Below are 19437 nucleotides of genomic sequence, written 5' to 3'. Positions count from 1 at the left end.
ATCCTTCTCACGTGAAATGACCAGAAGCCTGTGTCACGTGACCTGAATGGAAGTGTAACATCAGCAATGGGTCAATAGTCAGGGGACTGATCAAAAGCTTATTGGTGTGCGCTTCACTGTGTGTACAGAAATGATAGTATAAAATACAATGTCAGTTACTATCCCTTTACTATGACAACTGCTACTTTCATTTGAATACATTTAATTTTAATTGTACTCAGCATTTTCATGTCTTTATGCTCATTGTGCCATCCATGTCATTACCGTTTAAATATTTACCATCACATCTTACCTAATATTTTACACAGGCTGACTTCATTTCAACAATATTGCCTGCTATGTATCTTTTTCAGCCTGCTATTTTGTCATCTGTTGTCAGTGTCTTTCTGTTTGTTCTTACTAACCCCATGCTCTGATGCTACAATTTCTGTCTTTATCCCAGTTATGCCTTGTAGCAGTTAACGAATCATGTGACTAAGATTTAGAATCTATTTATCTGAGTTGCTTACTCGTCATTCTACATGTCATATCAAGTCACATAATGCTGCTGGATACTCTAAGACTGACATATCTAAAGAAATTGTGTTAGCAAGGCCTTTTCTTGAACACCTGAATATCTGAAATGTGCATACCTCGGGGATTAATATATCCATTTAAGTTTACTGTCATTTTGATGTGGCTGTCTTAGGTCATCCGGCAGGGTTAGGGGATTTGATGTTACCTTCTTATATGTTATTGTCCTGTATATTGTTCTCTTTGCATCCATTCTCATACCCTTTTCCTTCTCTTGTGTCTGTGTCACGTCAAGCTTGAGGACTTAGTACGAGCGTGGGTGCGTGTAAGCGACATAAGCTACGTACTCAAGATTGGCATAAGTCACCCTGGTCAAGTGCCCCAGCCAGAACGAGTTGCCGTAGCAAGTGCAGTTTGCTGCTTTTGAGTGTTGTCTATTAGCTGTGGCTGGTTTATACTGGTGTCACACATTGAAGTTAAAGCATCAAAGTCATTTTGTTAGATCTTATCACAATTTGTCTGTGAAAAATAATGGTCATGGTCCATGCAACTCACTTCAACACAAATTGTACGTAAATGCTAAAGATCAGCACCTCTGTTGTACGATGTTCATCTCTGGCCTATGGAGCAGTCAGGATGATTTTGAAAAAGTAACTATAGGGGCATGATAAGCTAACTGAGCAAGGGGATCCAAACATCATGAAGTTTGTGACTGCTCTCTTTTAAAACTTATCAACATATAGTAGAAGAAACGACATTGTCCTAGATCACAGAATACTAAAATAGTCATTTGTTCAGGCACTTCTTTCAGCACAACACAAACGGTTTCACTCCTATGTAATGGCAGACATGTAGGCAAAAGTGAAGGCAGACAAGAAGTTTGGACAAGAACACTACAAATCTGCACAATCACTGGTGCATAACATTAATGCTAAATGGCGCAAACAATAATCCGTAATATATCTATTATGTATATGTCTGTTGTAAGCACTAAAGCCCCTGTCACACAGTCGGCAAGCTTCAGCCATATCAATGTTGATTACCAGAAGTTCAACTGATTTTAGAATTGGTAAAGGGTCTCTTTTTCCCCCCTGAAAATCTTCCCTAGCTATAGGCTACCATAGTTAGACTATGGTCCCAATTGCACTGGTGCCTGTCAGGGATGTGCCACAAGGTACAAAGTTGCCCGGTGGACTGCTGGACTGTGGGTGAACTAGCGTTACCCCACCACGGCTAGTTCACACAGTGTCTATTTATTTAACTCCAACATCAATCAATTTTTGGGCTGTGTGACAGGGTCCTCATAGTTTTGAAGATTGCAGATACTGATACTAATCTCCCCCACCCCCATCCAGGTTCTCCAAGCCACAGCCATGCCCAACATGCTGGAGAAGCTGCAAGACTCCAACAACCTGCTGGACAAGATCATGAAGGGGCTGAACGCCTACCTGGAGAAGAAGAGACTGTTCTTCCCCAGGTGTGTTAGGGTATCTCTTTGGTTTTTCTATATCAGGGCTCAAAATACTGGGTGCATGTGCACCCATCATCATCATCATCCGGGCGTGCTGGTTGCACGGACGGCCATGACTCTCTTCCTCAATTATTTTCTGTGGGTGCACAGGGTCCACCCAATTATTTTCTTAGGTTTATGTATCTAAAGATATTAAAGTATACTATTATACATCATATTCTTGACATCTAAGCATTAGAAAGATAATAAAAAATTCTGTCATGGTACTTGTTTAAGAATTTGATATTAGATTATTACTTAAATTTAAGTGATGCACCCAAAAATATTTTGGTGCACCCAATTTTTTAAGCTGGGTGCACCAGTGCACCTAATCCCAAAAATGAATTTCGAGCCCTGTATATGTTACCTGTATCACATGTTTTTGTGCATATATACCTTCAGTTGTTTTTATTGCTGGCATTATCCTGTGATACCTAATTTACAAGTCGTTACTTTGTCAACTTTTTATCACTTTTCTTTGTGATATCGATTTTATTGTTTTGTGTATTGGGCCCCACTGAAAATCAATTTGGTAGAAGTGAATTGAAAACAGATCTCAAAAAGTTCAATACTTGATTTTGTTCACTTGCAATTAGCCCCATGAGCATGAATTTGCAAGAAACCTTTCAATTTGATAAATGAGATGAAAATGGATAGATATGTTATTGGTCTGTTGGGCTGTACCTTATCTAACATTTAGGCAGCTGAGCTAAAGCTAGTTGATCTTAATCCGTGGGGTAACATTTGTCTGTTGTTCTTAACTACAGTCTTTAGGGATATCAAGTCAATGGACGGAGGTATCAAACTGTAATATAATTGTGAAAGTCCTGCAAATTGAAACCACCGTTTTGTTAACCCTGAATACCCTGTTTTTATAAAACAATGGATATAGGTTACCCCATGGATAAAGGTGAACTAACATTAACTTTCAAATTTTCTCTTTGCATCCTCTAGGTTCTTTTTCCTGTCCAACGACGAAATTCTTGAGATCTTGTCGGAGACGAAGGACCCGACCCGAGTGCAGCCCCATCTTAAGAAGTGCTTCGAGGGCATCGCTAAGCTGGACTTCCTGGAGAACCTGGACATCCAGGCCATGATGAGCAGCGAGGGAGAGAAGGTATGTCAGGAATTTTGTTCACATCTCATGATCCCTAATCAAACAAGACCACGGCGTGTTCAGCGCCATTTATGTAACATGTTTGATGACTACAACAGAGAGCAATTGCGGCGCAGGTGGGCCTTTACTACGACATTCACAGAAACATAATGGCAGACACTCAGGGTCACGTCATCAACCGTGGCATAATCACTGGTCAACTATATCAACTAAAACATATGTAATGGACCAAACTAACATTAGTAACAATAACAAAGGTGGCGCAGGGTTAAAGCAGGAAGACGAACCTGACAATTGGGTCAACAACACCTATCTGCGTACCAAATATCATTGCAATAAAAAATGTTTTTTACTAAGATTGTTTTTTTATTAAGACATGTTCATATACATGTACATTATGTACAAAATGTGACTTGTACATTGGCAATGGGATGAAAATAGTGCACGAGTGAACTATTTAATGATCAAAATCGCGGATTCTTTAACACCCATGCCTTATATATGTTATCTGATTGACTCTTCTGTTTGTTGTCTTGCCCAGGTTGACTTCAGCACCAACATCTCGACCTCGGAGGCGCGCGGTGCCGTGGAGAAGTGGCTGGTGCAGGTGGAGGCCGTCATGCTGGGCAGTATGAGGGACGTCATCGAACAGTCCAATGAGGTGAGGAGATAGGTTACAATCAGTCATATTATCATGTTAACAATACATACAACAAGGTTAGAGGGTAAGTCCATGGGCCCAATTTCTCAGGCAAGTAAAAGACCCCATCAGGCAAATGCATGCTGTATAAGGGATGTCATTTATAAGTCGAATGAGGTGAGAAAATAGCTTACAACCAGTCATATCATGTAACAGGGTTAGACAAGTCTATTAGCCCAGTTGCCCAGGACTAATTTGGCAAACGCATGTCCTACCAAACTTTCCCTCAAAGCGCATTTAAATCATTCAATGGAATCATGTCCAGTATGAGGGACGTCATCGAGCAGTCCAACGAGGTAGGAAGATGTCTAAAGACAGTTCAATCTCTACAACTTGATAGAATTCGGACATTACTTCTGGACATTTTGAGCAACATCCATCACTCTTCTTCAGCTTCAGTAGTCCGAGAATGAATTGGCAAAACAAATCAATACAAAGTCACTATTACTTACTGGTAGCTACTGGCTTTGACATGTTAAACTGGTTCTTCCAGTTAGATGTTCTTGTATTGATGGCCATACCCTAAAATATTAACCGGGCCTGAAGATCCGTATAGACTGGGATTCCCAGCCCAAATATGACATAGTAGGATAGATACCAGGCTGGCTAATGCCTTGAAGTACCAGACGTGTAGAAAATTAGCTTTTTAGTAAACTGCATTATTTTATGTATGATACCAAATCCCATTTTCCCCAGGCCTATGCCCTAAACGACCGTACACACTGGATGCGTGAGTGGCCAGTATGACAGAATAGTATGGATGCCAGGCTACAACATAGCTTATACTCAGAAGTACCAGTACAAAACTATCTTATCAGTAACTTATGATCATACCAAATCCCATTTTTTCACCAGGCTTATACCCTTAACAACCATACGGACTGGGTGCGTGAGTAGTCGGGCCAGGTTGTGCTCTGTGTGGACCAGATGTACTGTTTGTTTGTGCCTTCATTTGGATTCAAGAAGGCCCTGTCTGAGTATGCCCTGAGTTATAATGTGACTCGCATTATTTTCTCCCAGGCATATGCGCTGAACGACCGTACAGACTGGGTGCGGGAGTGGCCGGGCCAGGTGGTGCTGTGTGTGGACCAGATGTACTGGACCATCGAGGTGCACGAGGCCATCCGCAGCGGGCCTCAGGGGCTCAGGGAGTACTACGACAAGCTGCAGGAGCAACTCGGGGGTAGGTTCACTTTACCAGTTTTAGAAGTAGTTTAGTAATATCCAGTATTAGCTACAGGAACAACTTGGGGGTAGGTTCACTTTCAAAGTTAGTGCCATTGGAACTTTCAGTGACAGGTTCTTTGAGCTGTGTTACAGGAATAGGCAAATGTCAACACTTTTCCTCCCTCTTTCCTGCAAAATTCCTTTTTTCTCAATTATCGATGTATCATCCTCAGTTTGAGCTGCTAGTTCAGACGTTCTTTTTTTCTAACTTCAATGAACCATTAACAAATAACCATGATGTCATATTTCCAATTGTGTAACAGAATTTAGGAGTCTAACATTACAACAGGAAACAGAATGCAACAGTGCAATCCACACTATGATGTAACTTATTGTAAGGCTTGGAACTTAGTCAATAAGAAGTTGAATGTCTACATGGGAAACATCAATACTTGTTATTTGATTATAGACTTTGAAGGAAATTTTGTGTTGTTTTTCAGGCATTGTTGAGCTGGTGAGAGGGAAGTTATCCAAACAGAACAGAGTGACACTGGGAGCGCTGGTGACACTGGACGTGCACGGAAGGGACATCGTGCTGGAGATGGCAGACAGCGGTATGTATTTTATATTGCGATCACTTTGTAAGTATTGGTAATAGTTGGATTGGCTGTGCTACAGCACATGCTTTATCCTGCCTCTAAGATGTGTGAAATCTACCTGTGATAGTAATAAACTATGTTTCTAATGTTATCAATTTGTTCCAATGAAAGTACAGTAGAACTCTTATTTGTGACTGCCTCTACATGTAGCATTACGTGTATAGGTACCTAAAGACCATCCCCTGGATGACGCTACATCAATCACAAACCTGATGGCAAAAAAAAGTGGAAATATGTACTTATGTCTATAGTCTAAGAACTAAATTTACTGGAGTCTATAAGGCCTTCTGTATGTTTCCTGCTCAATGGAACAAGTTATTTGAGGTATATGAAAGACGGGAGACCTGGCGCATCCCCGTCTTGTAATTAGACAGCGAAAGGGTATGTCACCCCGTAAGGGGCGGTATCACCCCGTCGTGTGTAAACATGTGCGAACATGTGTGATCACGTCGACCGATGATGATGATGATGATGATGAAAGACGATTTGCCCTCATACTCTTCACTTATACGTCATTACTGTCGTTCTACAGGAGTTGCCCGAGAGAACGACTTCCTGTGGTTGGCCCAGCTGAGGTACTACTGGGAGGAGAACAACTGTCAAGTCAAACTCATCAACGCCAACGTCAGATATGCCTACGAGTACCTGGGCAACACACCAAGGTAAGGTCAAAAGTAGAGCAACAGATAAGCATGTCAAACTTGAAGTGCATAATTATGGTTTTTCATTAGCTATAGTACACTGTGGTTTTACTGTGGCTCACATTTTTGGCCAAACACACAGGGATTCCCTGTCCTACTTTTCTTGCTAGGTTGTTTCACATGCAGAGGTTTGATGCCATAAACTTCCTCATACAAGGGGCTACCAGCAAGATTTTAGATCTTAGAATTAGTGGTAAAAAAATCATCTACTGACACTTTTTGCTGAAAAATGATTGCTAGTTAAATTATTAGACTTCTCAGAATTAGAATTCATTTTGTTGTATCTTTCTGTTTACCCTCATTTTCTAAAATCTGAGAAACAATTAAATTAGATTTGTGTGGGCTGTAACTGACCTTTTGCATATTTCCCCCCAGGTTGGTGATCACCCCATTGACCGACCGTTGCTACCGTACGTTGGTGAGCGCCTTCCACTTGAACCTGAACGGAGCCCCCGAGGGGCCAGCAGGAACGGGGAAGACTGAGACAGTGAAGGATCTGGCCAAGGCTCTGGCTGTACAGTGTGTGGTGTTCAACTGTTCAGATGGGCTGGACTACATCGCTATGGGCAAGGTAGGATCAACAATACATAATCATCTGGTGTATATTTGATGTCAATAGCTTGGAGAATACTATGCTGGATAGAAAATTCTGGGTAGCAATAGTGGTTTCAGTAGCAAATGGAGGCCAGTACTGTTTGTAAGCAGATAAAATTAGTTTTGTCATTGCCCTTGCATTGTCCTGGTGGATATCACACAGACTCTTTGTTTAAAAGTGAGTGATGGCATATTGAGCTGAAAAGACACTGTGTATTGTCAATTACCATACATGTTCATTACTCTGACAAGATACCAAAGAAGACATATGAACTAATATCATTACTTCTTCTTTCACTGTCACTCTTTCAATGTTTGTGCCAGCTCAGGAACCTTTTATGACTTGAGAGTATTACCATATTCAAGATACTTAACCACACTGTCTATTATTGTTGCTGACTCCTGTCCTCCCTCTCCCCACAGTTCTTTAAGGGCCTGGCATCGGCAGGTGCCTGGGCGTGCTTCGATGAGTTCAACAGGATTGATCTGGAGGTGCTGTCTGTGGTGGCACAGCAGGTAGGACTGTTATATGTGTAGAATAGTAGTCTTTTACACAACCAGTTAATATTATCTGCTGATGTTTTGATGCCTATCAGACATCTTCCTCAGAGCTTGGAGCTCTGCTTCTTGCCGTTATATGTAGCCGATATTAACTGGTTGTGTGAAAGAAAAAAGTCTACTATCCTATGAACAACCAACCTGATGAAATTATTTTCTGATGTTATACATAGCTTGAATCTGAAACTCTATAGATGACATCAAGACGAGATTGATCTGGAAATGCTGATCAATAAAACGAGGATTTTATTATCTTCTCTGGCACTTACATGATTGTCAAGAATGCGATATATACTTACTAGTGTGTGTATGCTGACGGAAGGTTGTTTTCTTCTCCCCAGATCCTGTGCATCATCCGTGCCATCCAGGGCCACGTGTCAGTCTTCTCGTTTGAGGGGACGGAGCTGACCCTGAATGCCAACTGTTACGTGGCCATCACGATGAACCCTGGGTACGCCGGCCGGTCAGAACTGCCAGACAACCTCAAGGTAGGACGTCTTCCATGCACACATGTCTGCATTTTCAGGCTGCAGTCAACGATGTGTCAAACAAGACCATCTTTTAAGTGTCTTGAAGTATAGTCAAGCCTGTATATAGCAACCAATCATAGCATTGCCAAATGTTCTAAAAACGCACAGAACAGGGCTGACCATCAGTCATACCTTTTGTTATTGGGTAGTTAAAGAGGCTGAATGAAGATAATCTATTGTTCACTTCTTGTCTTACTAGGCATTGGTAGTGACAGGACTTGAAGAAAATTTTCACAGAAACAGACTGCCACTTTCGACACAATACTTAATGCTTGGGTCAGGGGATAAATTATCTTAAGGCCCACTAAAAAGTGGCTACAATGACCAGGTGGAAGAGGTGGTCGCTAATGTAGGTTTGTCTGTCTTCCAAGACACATCAAGAGATGGTCTTGCTTGGAAAATTGGTTATACAAGTCAGGAAACTGACTATGAACAGTCTTAAAGTAGTGTGTAATTTTAATCTCATGCATCTATCTCTCTGTTGAAAGACGCAAGCACCTCACTGCCTTCACCCTCATAATAATTATCATAACTGTTGCACTTTTCATCTGTCTTTCTCTTCTGCACTGTCTTCTGGAAGGTATCGCTATGGGGGCTAAAACACTGATGTAAGTTTCCTTTTGTATCTGTCAGCTTGGGAGCAGTTACAAAATGATTTAGTACAAAACATGTGTGCTGTCCATAGTGCTGAAATGTTGACTGCTATTTTTAACCTAGAAAATGATGACTTCCATTGTGATATAGTAAAAATAATATCATCCCCACACCTTTCAGTGTATAGGGCAGTGCACATCTCCATTTCTCTAGCACATGGGCATCACGAGTGTGCAAACACTACAGCATGGGGTGTCCACTAGTAGTCAATGTTTCTTTCTTCTTGGTGTAACTCTTATCTTTTCCTGACTGTTTTTACATACATTGCATATGTCAAAGTGGAAGAATCACTGGCAGAATCACTGATTCTACTGGTAGAGATCCAGATCTAATATGCTGGGATGGTCTCCCGTGTATGTCGTTGTTTATTGAGACATGTTCCTCACATAGTGCATAATCCACAAAAGTGACTTGTACCTTGGCAACGGGCAACTAAAGTTAACTAAAATGGTCAAAATTAGGTTCTTAGGTTCTGTAACAACGTATATTGATCTTAAGTGACATGAATCAAACTGGATACTACTTCTACAGCTACTATTGATATGTTTGAATATTAATATGTGTCTTCCCTCCTTTCCAGGTGTTGTTCCGAACAGTCGCTATGATGGTGCCGGACTACGCCATGATCGGCGAGATCTCTCTCTACTCCTGCGGCTTCATCGACGCCCGCAACCTATCCGTGAAGATTGTGACGACCTACCGTCTGTGTTCCGAGCAGCTCTCGTCACAGTTCCATTACGACTACGGCATGCGCGCCGTGAAGGCTGTGCTGTCGGCTGCTGCAAACCTGAAGCTGAAGTTCCCAGATGAAAATGAGGACATTCTGGTAACTATTAGCTTGTAGAGACTCTGTCATACAGTAGATAGCCTGCGATATTATACCTTTTATTCAATTTGATGAAGAGAATATTTATGAGGATACAATGACTATTCTATAAAAACCTTCATGATCTAAATACCCTCAAGTACCATAGTTACAAGCTAGGATTGATGTGTTCAAAGATTCGTATTTTCCCAGCACTATTGTAGAGTGAAATTTGTTTTCAACAAGCACAGTAGGGGCATCTTTTCTGGATAGTTTTAAGTTAAAGAACATTTGCAGATATAGATGTGCAAATGTTAGTTGTGACAGGTCGCTCAGTGCAGTATAACCAGCTGCTGCCATGCCGCATGCCTGTGAAGCTTCTGTGTCATGCCAAGTGGCAATTATACTGGCTATTTTGATACAGATCTCTTATTTTTAATAACAATCTTTCCATTCAGCTCTTGCGGTCCATCAAAGACGTGAACCTGCCCAAGTTCCTGTCCTTCGACATCCCCCTGTTCGAGGGCATCGTGTCGGATCTGTTCCCGGGAACCAAGCTGCCCACGCCCGACTATGAGGTGTTCCTGAACAACGCCCGCGACATCTGTGCCAAGAAGGTGCTGCAGCCAGTCGACATCTTCTTCGAGAAAATGATCCAAACCTACGAGATGATGATCGTCAGACACGGGTAGGTTCATTGCTTGTTGTTTCAAGAAGATACTCAGGGAACAAAAAAATGAACAAAACAAAGGGCAAAAAAGGAATAGATTGCACTTAACATGCTGTCTTCATTAGAAAAAGTCAGTTTTGATGCATGATAATGGTACTGCATTACACATCACAGCTATAAGTATTTGATACATTGTTATTTTGAATTATGTGGATTGGGACTAGGTTTATCTGATTATACATTGACAGAATATAGAGGGTGTTGATACACATCCTTCAAATCTATGTGTGTGCCAATGTCTAGAATCTGGGCTCCTCTGAATTACTAAATAATTTCTTTATGCTTGAACTAGAAGCAAGTGTTAACTGGAAACGTTGAATGCTTGTTCTGCATTGTGTGGAAGTTAGACATTGTTATAACCTGCCTCCACCCTCCAGGTTCATGTTGGTGGGTGACCCCTTCTCGGCTAAAACCATGGTTCTGGAGGTTCTCGCTGAGACCCTGACTCTGCTGAATGATCAAGGCCTGAATGAGGAGGACAAGGTTAGAATTGCTATAGTTAATTCTAAAAACTCAGTTAGGATTTTATCATGGTCAATATTGACCATAGTAGGCCATTTAGTAGTTAAAGGACCAACATTTAAGTTAAGAAGCATGCATTTTGGTAATGTAAATGACAAGTAGAAGTGCTTTCCTGCTGCCAGGCTTTTAGTATGACATGTAAGGTTTCCAAAAACTCATTCTTTTGTCTGGCAGCACAAAAAAGATACATCATGCTATACCTGAAATGTTAACAATTGGTATTCAGTTACAGATTTTGATCTAAAACATTCTGCCTATCTTATCCCAGTGCTTCAGATGATTTACATGTAGTTGCTATCAGGAGTAAGCTTAAGGTTTATAATATTATGACAAAACTCTGTCTCCCCCATCCAGGTGATGTACCGTATCATCAACCCCAAGTCCATCACCATGGGTCAGCTCTTCGGCCAGTTTGACCCCGTCTCCCACGAGTGGACAGACGGAGTCGTGGCAAACACCTTCCGAGAGTTCGCTTCTACAGGTCAGGAACTCTCCCAGGAACTCTCTTATAACCTTTAGCTTTTAGACTTAGTAGCATTTTGGTGGGAGCTATCCTATAGAGTTTGGCATATAATTCTGCATACTGTACATCTTACGCAACCGTGTATGTGTAGCATTAGCAAGATTTGCTTCTATCCCTTAAATCCCCCATCACGAATCAAGAACTGACTGGCGAGCTCAAAATGGGCATTTTTGGCCAAAGTTTGGCCAACGTCCTTGCAATTCTCAGGCTCTGAGCAATTTTTAGCAGCTTATTTGTTGGGATTTAAACCTCTGTGCGATGTCAGCTGTGCTCAAAATAGACAGAAAAGACTCAGTCCAATTTGTGATGGGACAGATTTTCAGTAAAAAGTACGGGCAATTTTGGTATTTGGCAAGCCCCAGCCAATCTAAAAATTTAGCTGGCATTTGCATGAATTGTGATGCAGGCTTGAAGAATTGCTTATTTTCAAGAAGTTGTCTAACTAAGATTCCTGTTTTCCCACAGACACATCTGACAGGAAGTGGGTGTGGTTTGACGGCCCCATCGACGCCCTGTGGATCGAGAACATGAACACCGTACTAGACGACAACAAGAAACTGTGCCTGATGAGCGGTGAGATCATCCAGATGTCCCCTCCTATGAGCCTCATCTTCGAGGTGCAGGATCTCTCCCAGGCCTCGGTAGGTTCTGTTTCTTCTTATGTCCGTTTATGTAAATCTTTGTTCTCAATTTTACCCAGTTTGCCACTATGAGCCCATGTGGCATGTTTGCATGGTGTACCCAGCTAATTAGTCTTAAACATGTTGTGACATTGTTAACCAGCAACAGCAGTAGTATACACTGAACCTGTAAAAAAATGATGTGCTATCATTAACCTCAATATTCCCCAGCCTGTCACTATATTAGCAGATGTGGTATGGTGTATACCTGGAGCCATCTCAGCTAAAGTAAAAAATGTTGTGCCATCAGTAACCACAATGTTCTCAAACTACCCCAGCCAGAAACAGCTGGCCTGTAGCCCTCATAAATATGTTGTGTTTCTCGATCGTCATCCTGTCTGCCAGTTGAGCGGATGTGGCATGGTGTACCTGGAACCCTCACAATTAAAGTATGTTTAACCATTGAATCTCCAATCCTCCCCAGCCTGCCACTGTAAACAGATGTGGCATGGTGTACCTGGAGCCTTCCCAGCTTGGCTGGTGACCCATCATGACGTCCTGCCGCAGTAAAAGTCTTATTCTGTGTTTAACCACATCGTTCTCCAATCTCCGTCAGCCCGCCACTGTGTGCAGATGTAGCATGGTGTACCTGGAGCCCTCATGAAAAAGAAATGTGTTTAACTTATCATTCTCTAATCCCCCCAGCCCGCCACTGTCAGCAGATGTGGCATGGTATACCTGGAACCCTCCCAGCTTGGCTGGCGACCCATCATGACGTCCTGGGCCCTGCAGCTGCCTCAGGCTGTAAGAGAGGAGGACGCCACCGTGAAGGCCATGTTTGAGTGGATGCTGCCGCCTGCACTCAGGTTCATGAGGAAATACTGCAAGGTGAGAGTTGTGTGTGGACGTAGCCATATGGCTATGTACCTTTGTTAACCCAAAAACTGCAGCTAATAACAGTAGGTTGCCTTATTCCAGGAAATATTCTTTTAACTAAGATTTCAAAAATTCAAAGGTCAATTGACCTTCCTTCCTTCCTTCTATTGACACCAATCTGGCAAAGCAAAAAAAAAGCATTGTTTGTGTTACATGCCAATATCATAAACTACCTTTTGACATATATTTGTTGTCACCTATAAATGTTATATTTATTTCTAGTTCTGCTGAATCATGATACAAAAATATTGCAATTTCAAATCACTGTCCATCACCTAGAGAACGACTTTTCGGACTATCCATTTTCTGCTGAGAGAAAACTTGTCATATCATCTTGCAGTTTACAAATTTTATACAGCAGGATAATTCTTCTTTAAGTTTGCATTTTACTTTTTCATTTCATGTGAAGGGTATAATTCATTACATTTTGGTGCTGACCCTTACTTGTATCTTGACATGCCTTTACTGTACACTGTGGATACAGGAACAGGTTTGTGAATTTGACTAAGGCACCCTGATGGTCAAATGTAGATGACTCCACCAGTTAAAATTGTGTCATTAATGTTTGCCAACTTTTTTTCTGATAAAGCTTGCTTGGAATGCAGATCCATGAAGCCAGAATGCTTTATAAATGCATGGAAATGTGTAGTTTTCAGGCTCAATAGTGGCTTGCTTTATGCTTGCTGTGAATGTTTTCGCTGCATGTATGTAGGTTGTCAGCACTTTCGGACAGTAGTTGTCAGTACTTTAATTTTAGGCTTATTGTCTGTTGGTCCCTTTCTTGTGGGCATTCATTGTCATAAGAGTCTAGTGCATGCTTGTCTGACCCTCACAAGATGGGAAACAACAGACAAAAGCGTAGTGATTGACTGAGTGTTTGTCCTATATGAACCAACCTACAGTGAAACCTGTACAAGTGACCACTTTTGCATAAGGACCACCTAGCCAATGTGTCCACTTCTTGGCGGCCCCTTAGATTATTATTCTCAATGATACAAGCATTACGTAAGAATCCAGTCTTAAGTGACCACCTGTCCACATAGATAGGATTTCTTTGGGTCCCCTACATGAGTGGTCCCCATGGACAGGTTTGACTATACACTACTCTGTATGTTTACATTCTTGTGTTCTGTCCTTCCTCAGGAACTGGTACCTACCCAAGACAACAACCTGGCCCGCTCCCTGATGTACCTGATCGAGATGATGCTGAAGGACGGGCTGGGAGACGACCTGGAGTCCAAGAACCCCAACTGCAAGACCTGGGTCCAGGTGAGCTTCAGTATTCACTTTAAGATGCAGTAATCTCAGTCTCAAGGAATATATTTCTCAGAGAGTGAGGCTGTAGGTTGTTTTTGTTATTTCTGATATATTTTTTTTTATTCATGAGGTTGTAGGTTTAGTAAGGATAAATCTTTTAAAGTTTGGGACAATCTGTCTACATTTTATCTGTTATTTTTTTGTATCTTATCACGGTAAGATCAGGTTGTGGACAAAAGAAATGAAAATGAGAATCAAAATTGATGAAACAAGACAAACTAAAATACGCTATTGGAGGCTAAGAATTTTCCCTTGTCCTGATTTCTTTTTCCTTTTTGGACTAGTCCACCACTAGTAGTGTGTGTTAAACTGCCATTATCATAGTCTCTCTGTTACTGAGTGCAAAACAGAGAAGCAGCATATAGAGCATTTTAAATGTCTTTGTTTGACTTGGTTGACATTTCCTTAATGCAATGCTGAACTGTCTACATCACCGTTTTGTTCCAACAGTCCATTTTCATCTGGTCGCTGATCTGGTCCGTCGGTGCAACGTCTGATGGCGACGGTCGGGACCGGTTCGACAAGTGGCTGCGTGAGTTCATGCAGGGCAAGGACGAGAAGTTCCCCATGCCCTCAACTATCGGCAAGATTGACGTCCCCATCCCAGACCAGGGAACGGTCTACGACTACCTATTTGAGGTACAGTAACTGTAAATGTACTACTAGATACTTTTGTGGTGGTTTTATGTTCATGGTTTTTGCAGTGGCTGCTTCACCTGTGGCTGTGGTTTTCCACTACTCTAGTTAACTGATGAAATAACTTACAACACTTATCAAGTCTTCAACCAATATACTTGAAACTCCTTATCCAAACTTAAACATGGCTTGAAACATAAAAGAAACGTCTAAAAAGTAACGTCTTGAGAAAGATCCTGTTGTCAGAACGATGTTTGTGTATTCAGTGAATACCTCTTGGCTATAAAAATGTACATTTTAACAGACAATAATATGATAATGATTTCTGTGGAACCCTAATGCTGAGGATGATTTCTTATCTTACCAAATCAGACCAAGGGTCGTGGGAAGTGGATCCCCTGGACCAACATGATCAGCAGCACTCTGACGGCCGACAAGAACACAAAGATGTCAGAGATTCTGGTCCCCACCATGGACACGGCACGGTACACCTACATCATGGATGTCTGCATCAGGCATGGCAGGTAGGACACAAGGATTTAACCTTCAGTGTGCTAAGGTAGCCGTTGTTCACCAGATTTGTATTGGTTATGGGGTAGGGCAGCAGGGAGATGAAGAATGAAGTAAAGAATCAGATTCCAGCCAAACACATCTGTCACTATTGCTTTTTTTGATAAGTATGTTGGGTCTGCTTTATGTGCACTGTACATAAATGGGGCTGGAACTCAGGTTACAAAGATTAGTTCATGTGATGTCCATGGTGCTGAAATTTGTACTGTTATCTGTAAAGTAAAAAATAACAGCTTCTGTTGTGAAAAGAATAGTAAAAATCATTCCTACACCTCTTGGTCTATAGGTTCATTCCCTTCTCCATTTCTATAGCCCTTGTTTGAGCCCTATACTAGGGAGCTAGTCCACTGGTAGTGGTATGTGTTTAACAATCATACTCTTCATCATAAGTGCTCAGTGCTATGTAGAGAAAGCGTAAGCACCATTTCTATAGAGTTGGCCGGGAAACAAGGCCGCAGCCTACAACATGCAAGGCAAACACTCTACCCACTTTGCAGTGGTCAGATCTGATTGATGGGGTGTTTGTTATGTTTTCCACAGGACCCTGATGTATGTTGGTCCCACCGGAGTGGGTAAAAGTGTGTACATCAAGGACAAGCTGATGAACAACCTGTCCAAGGATGACTACCTGCCCATGTTTGTCAACTTCTCAGCCAGGACATCAGCAAATCAGTCACAGGTTAGACAAAGACTTGATTTTTTAAAGAATGAAGTGTTCTAATATGAAGAGATCCCTGCTGTGTTTGATGATAGTGCATTTTTTCAATCAACAGTAGTACTGGGAAAAATAACTTTCTAATACATCCAATTCTGGATCATCTAAAATTTAATCTTGTTCTGTTGTTAGTTTAAGTTGTTATCAAGTTGCACTTATTAATAAGTCTATATTAGCTTTATCATTTGGTATGTAATGCTTATTCTGGAGATGTTTTCTTTTCTCTTATAACAACTTTGACACTGTCCCCAGAACATGATCATGTCCCGTCTGGACAAGCGGAGGAAGGGCGTGTTTGGACCCCCCATGGGGAAGAAGTGCATCATCTTTGTGGACGACCTGAACATGCCGGCGAGGGAGCAGTATGGAGCCCAGCCTCCCATCGAACTCCTCCGGCAGCTCCTGGACCACGGATACTGGTACGTCAACAAATAAACAAACAAAGTAATAAGGGAGGAATCATATTTGTCACAGATTGATACAAACCAGGTGAATCTACCTAGTACATATTTTTTGCCTTATTCTTACTTTGGTGCACATGTATAATCATGATGTCAAAAGACAGTTTAATTATCATTGATGAGTTTTTGTAGCTTGAAGATGTGGCTTTGGCTCATTGAAAAAGATAGAGGATCATCTAAGCAAAGCGTAGAGTTCAACCCACATAAGACCAAAGAATATTAACTGTTTGATTTTAATGAATGCCCAATTGTACTCAATAACATGATAGAATCTTACTTTCCTATATTTCATCTGTTAATGTCACAATTTTCATTTTTTTTCTATCTTTCTTTCTCTCTAGGTATGACCTAAAGGAGACCACAAAGATCACCCTGATCGACGTGCAGCTTCTCACGGCCATGGGCCCTCCGGGCGGCGGGCGCAATCCCATCACCCCCCGCTTCCTGCGCCACTGCAACGTTATCTCCATCAACCCCTTCAACGACGACACCATGATCAAAATCTTCTCCTCAATCATGGCCCTCTACCTGAAGGTAAGTACCAGATTAGTTGGAATGTTGAGAACATCTTTATTCTATATTTCATGTGGAATTTATCAATTCAATGTCTGAGAAATATCTGTGGGAATGCCATTATATCAATCTTTATTTCCACAGAACAATGAGTTCTCGACAGAGTTCTTTGCCACTGGTACCCAGATAGTCAGTGCTACATTGCAGGTACGTAGAACTATGTACAAATATGTTTTAGACTTTGTTATGAAAAGACATCCTCTCTCAGCTCAGTCACTTCATTTGAAAAGGGTCACAGTCCTTAGGACAGAAGGTTAGGCCACAGTCCTCTATTGTTGTACTTGTCAAAAAAAGCTAGTTAAGGGACATTTCTACTTCAAACTGCATCTGTTTATGTTGTACATAGAACTACTCATCTTGTTGTGAAATGTAATGAAGAACAGCTTTTTTCAGTAACTTTGAAGGATTGGGGCACATTGTGTATTTCGATGTTTATATAGGTTAGACTTTGACATGTTCAGTGTTTTTTTCCAGTTAGATGTACTTGTAACATAATTGTTCTGCCAGATTATTTTAGTGATGCTGAAGAAGAGTGATGGACGTCACTCAAAATGTCCAGAAGTATATCTCTGATTTTTATACAGTTGTAGAGAATTGCCTTAAGTTTAAATATTGTCTATTTCTGTCCAGGTGTACAAGGAGGCCATGTCCACCCTGCTGCCCACCCCCACCAAGTCCCACTACACCTTCAACCTGCGGGACTTCGCTCGTGTCATCCTGGGTGTCCTGCTCATCAAGAAGGAGACCCTGGACAGCAAGCGCACCTTTATCCGACTTTTCGTGCACGAGGTGTTCCGGGTGTACTACGACCGCTTGGTCGACGACGAGGACAGGGCATGGCTGTTCAAGTAGGCACTTTAGATTTCAGAAAATCAACTTTCCATGGTTCATTTCAGCTAACACTTATGTTATGTACATGCATAGGTCGATGAGGTGTTCTGGGTATACCATGACCATTTAGTAAACATTGGCATGGTTGTTTAAGTACTAGGCACTTTAGATTTTGGAAAGTCACTTTCCAAGAGTACAAAACGTACATGTTTGTATTGAGTAAAACTAGGCTCACTGAAAGTTAAAATCAAAAGATGCAGTTCCCTGGTAAGTAGGCCAATTTGAAAATAAAATCTGTTCAGAACACAATATAAATTCTCCAATAAAATGACTATCATATGGTACACTATTGTGATGCTATGATGACAATAGAGCTATTCCTGTTTTTCTTCTTTATCTTAAACACCCAATATATACATTTACTGAGGAAGTTAACAACTTCTCTCATATGTTAATAGAAAAACATATATAGCCATCCCGCTATGATCAGGGGTTAGTACATAGTGCATTAAGTTTCTATGATGTATGTATTAATGTGCTCTTGTTCCTCCAAGGCTGATGAAGGGTATTGTGAAGGACCAGTTCAAGGAGAACTTCGACACAGTGTTTGAAGCACTTGCTGAACCAAACATGCCTGTAAGTGGATGTGTGGTGAAAAATCACTAACTGTGGAGAATAATGAGAATAATCTAGATAGACTGTCACATTTCAGGTTTTCTATAACTGTACACTCAAGCATAATATGTCAACAGCACAATTTATGTTGAATTTGACAAGAAACTGGTCAAGGATTAAACGATAGTGCACTATGACATCTTGCAGATTTATTTAGGCTATCTTGCTACTCTGTACCCATTGTTGTTCCTTCCACCCCACAGCTGGTTGAGGACAACATGCGGTCCCTGATGTTTGGCGACTACATGAAGCCCGACCTGGAGGGGGACGACCGTTTGTACGAGGAGGTGGACTCCATGGAGGAGTTCAATGCTGTGGTGGAGCAGTGCTTGGAAGAATACAACCAGACCCACAAGGCCGTCATGAACCTGGTCATATTCAGGTCAGGATGGGACCTTTGAACCTGGGGTCAGGTCAGGCATTGACCTTTGACACAAAGCAGGGTGTAACCTCTGACCCATGGGCTAGATGTGACCATTGACACAAAGGTGTACCTTTGACTCAAAGGTGTGACCTTTGACACAAAGGTGTGACCTCTGACCCATGCATCAGATGTGACCCTGACTGGAGGGTCATTGTTTGACCTGACCCTTGGCCTTCAACCTTTGCTATCTTTTCTACCTTGCTGCTGCACATGCTTCTCTGTGTTGGCTTCATCTGGCTTCGTTGCACAATTCCATGCTGTGGACAAACTGCGGATTGACGTGCTTCCAGAGTCCTTTACTTGCTTACTTCATTGCTAACCCATATGCTGTAACACAATGAAGGACTTTGGAAGCGTCTCATTCCTCTTGCATAGAGACTGTCTTCTCTTTTGGTG

The 19437-nt window shown here is 41.6% G+C and overlaps 1 protein-coding gene across 1 annotated transcript in view; it reads left to right on the top strand.

The window, feature by feature from the left end:
* The window catches only part of LOC118416276 (dynein heavy chain 12, axonemal-like), a 62035-nt gene that overhangs the window by 15072 nt on the left and 27526 nt on the right, over positions 1–19437 (top strand). Inside the window, exons 19-43 of the mRNA XM_035821364.1 lie at positions 1836–1990; positions 2978–3140; positions 3682–3801; positions 4861–5023; positions 5508–5621; positions 6199–6328; positions 6743–6938; positions 7385–7477; positions 7861–8007; positions 9284–9529; positions 9967–10196; positions 10616–10721; positions 11115–11241; positions 11749–11924; positions 12609–12791; positions 13983–14108; positions 14607–14795; positions 15165–15316; positions 15903–16041; positions 16330–16496; positions 16880–17072; positions 17196–17258; positions 17742–17959; positions 18497–18578; positions 18821–18999. Of these exons, the coding sequence (XP_035677257.1) occupies positions 1836–1990; positions 2978–3140; positions 3682–3801; positions 4861–5023; positions 5508–5621; positions 6199–6328; positions 6743–6938; positions 7385–7477; positions 7861–8007; positions 9284–9529; positions 9967–10196; positions 10616–10721; positions 11115–11241; positions 11749–11924; positions 12609–12791; positions 13983–14108; positions 14607–14795; positions 15165–15316; positions 15903–16041; positions 16330–16496; positions 16880–17072; positions 17196–17258; positions 17742–17959; positions 18497–18578; positions 18821–18999 (3857 nt within the window). The remainder of the gene's footprint in view (positions 1–1835; positions 1991–2977; positions 3141–3681; positions 3802–4860; positions 5024–5507; positions 5622–6198; positions 6329–6742; positions 6939–7384; positions 7478–7860; positions 8008–9283; positions 9530–9966; positions 10197–10615; positions 10722–11114; positions 11242–11748; positions 11925–12608; positions 12792–13982; positions 14109–14606; positions 14796–15164; positions 15317–15902; positions 16042–16329; positions 16497–16879; positions 17073–17195; positions 17259–17741; positions 17960–18496; positions 18579–18820; positions 19000–19437) is intronic.

The sequence above is a fragment of the Branchiostoma floridae genome, chromosome 5 (genome assembly GCF_000003815.2).
Source record: "Branchiostoma floridae strain S238N-H82 chromosome 5, Bfl_VNyyK, whole genome shotgun sequence".
NCBI lineage: Eukaryota > Metazoa > Chordata > Leptocardii > Amphioxiformes > Branchiostomatidae > Branchiostoma > Branchiostoma floridae.
Note: the sequence above shows the minus strand (reverse complement) of the source record. Positions and strands in the feature narration are given on the sequence as shown.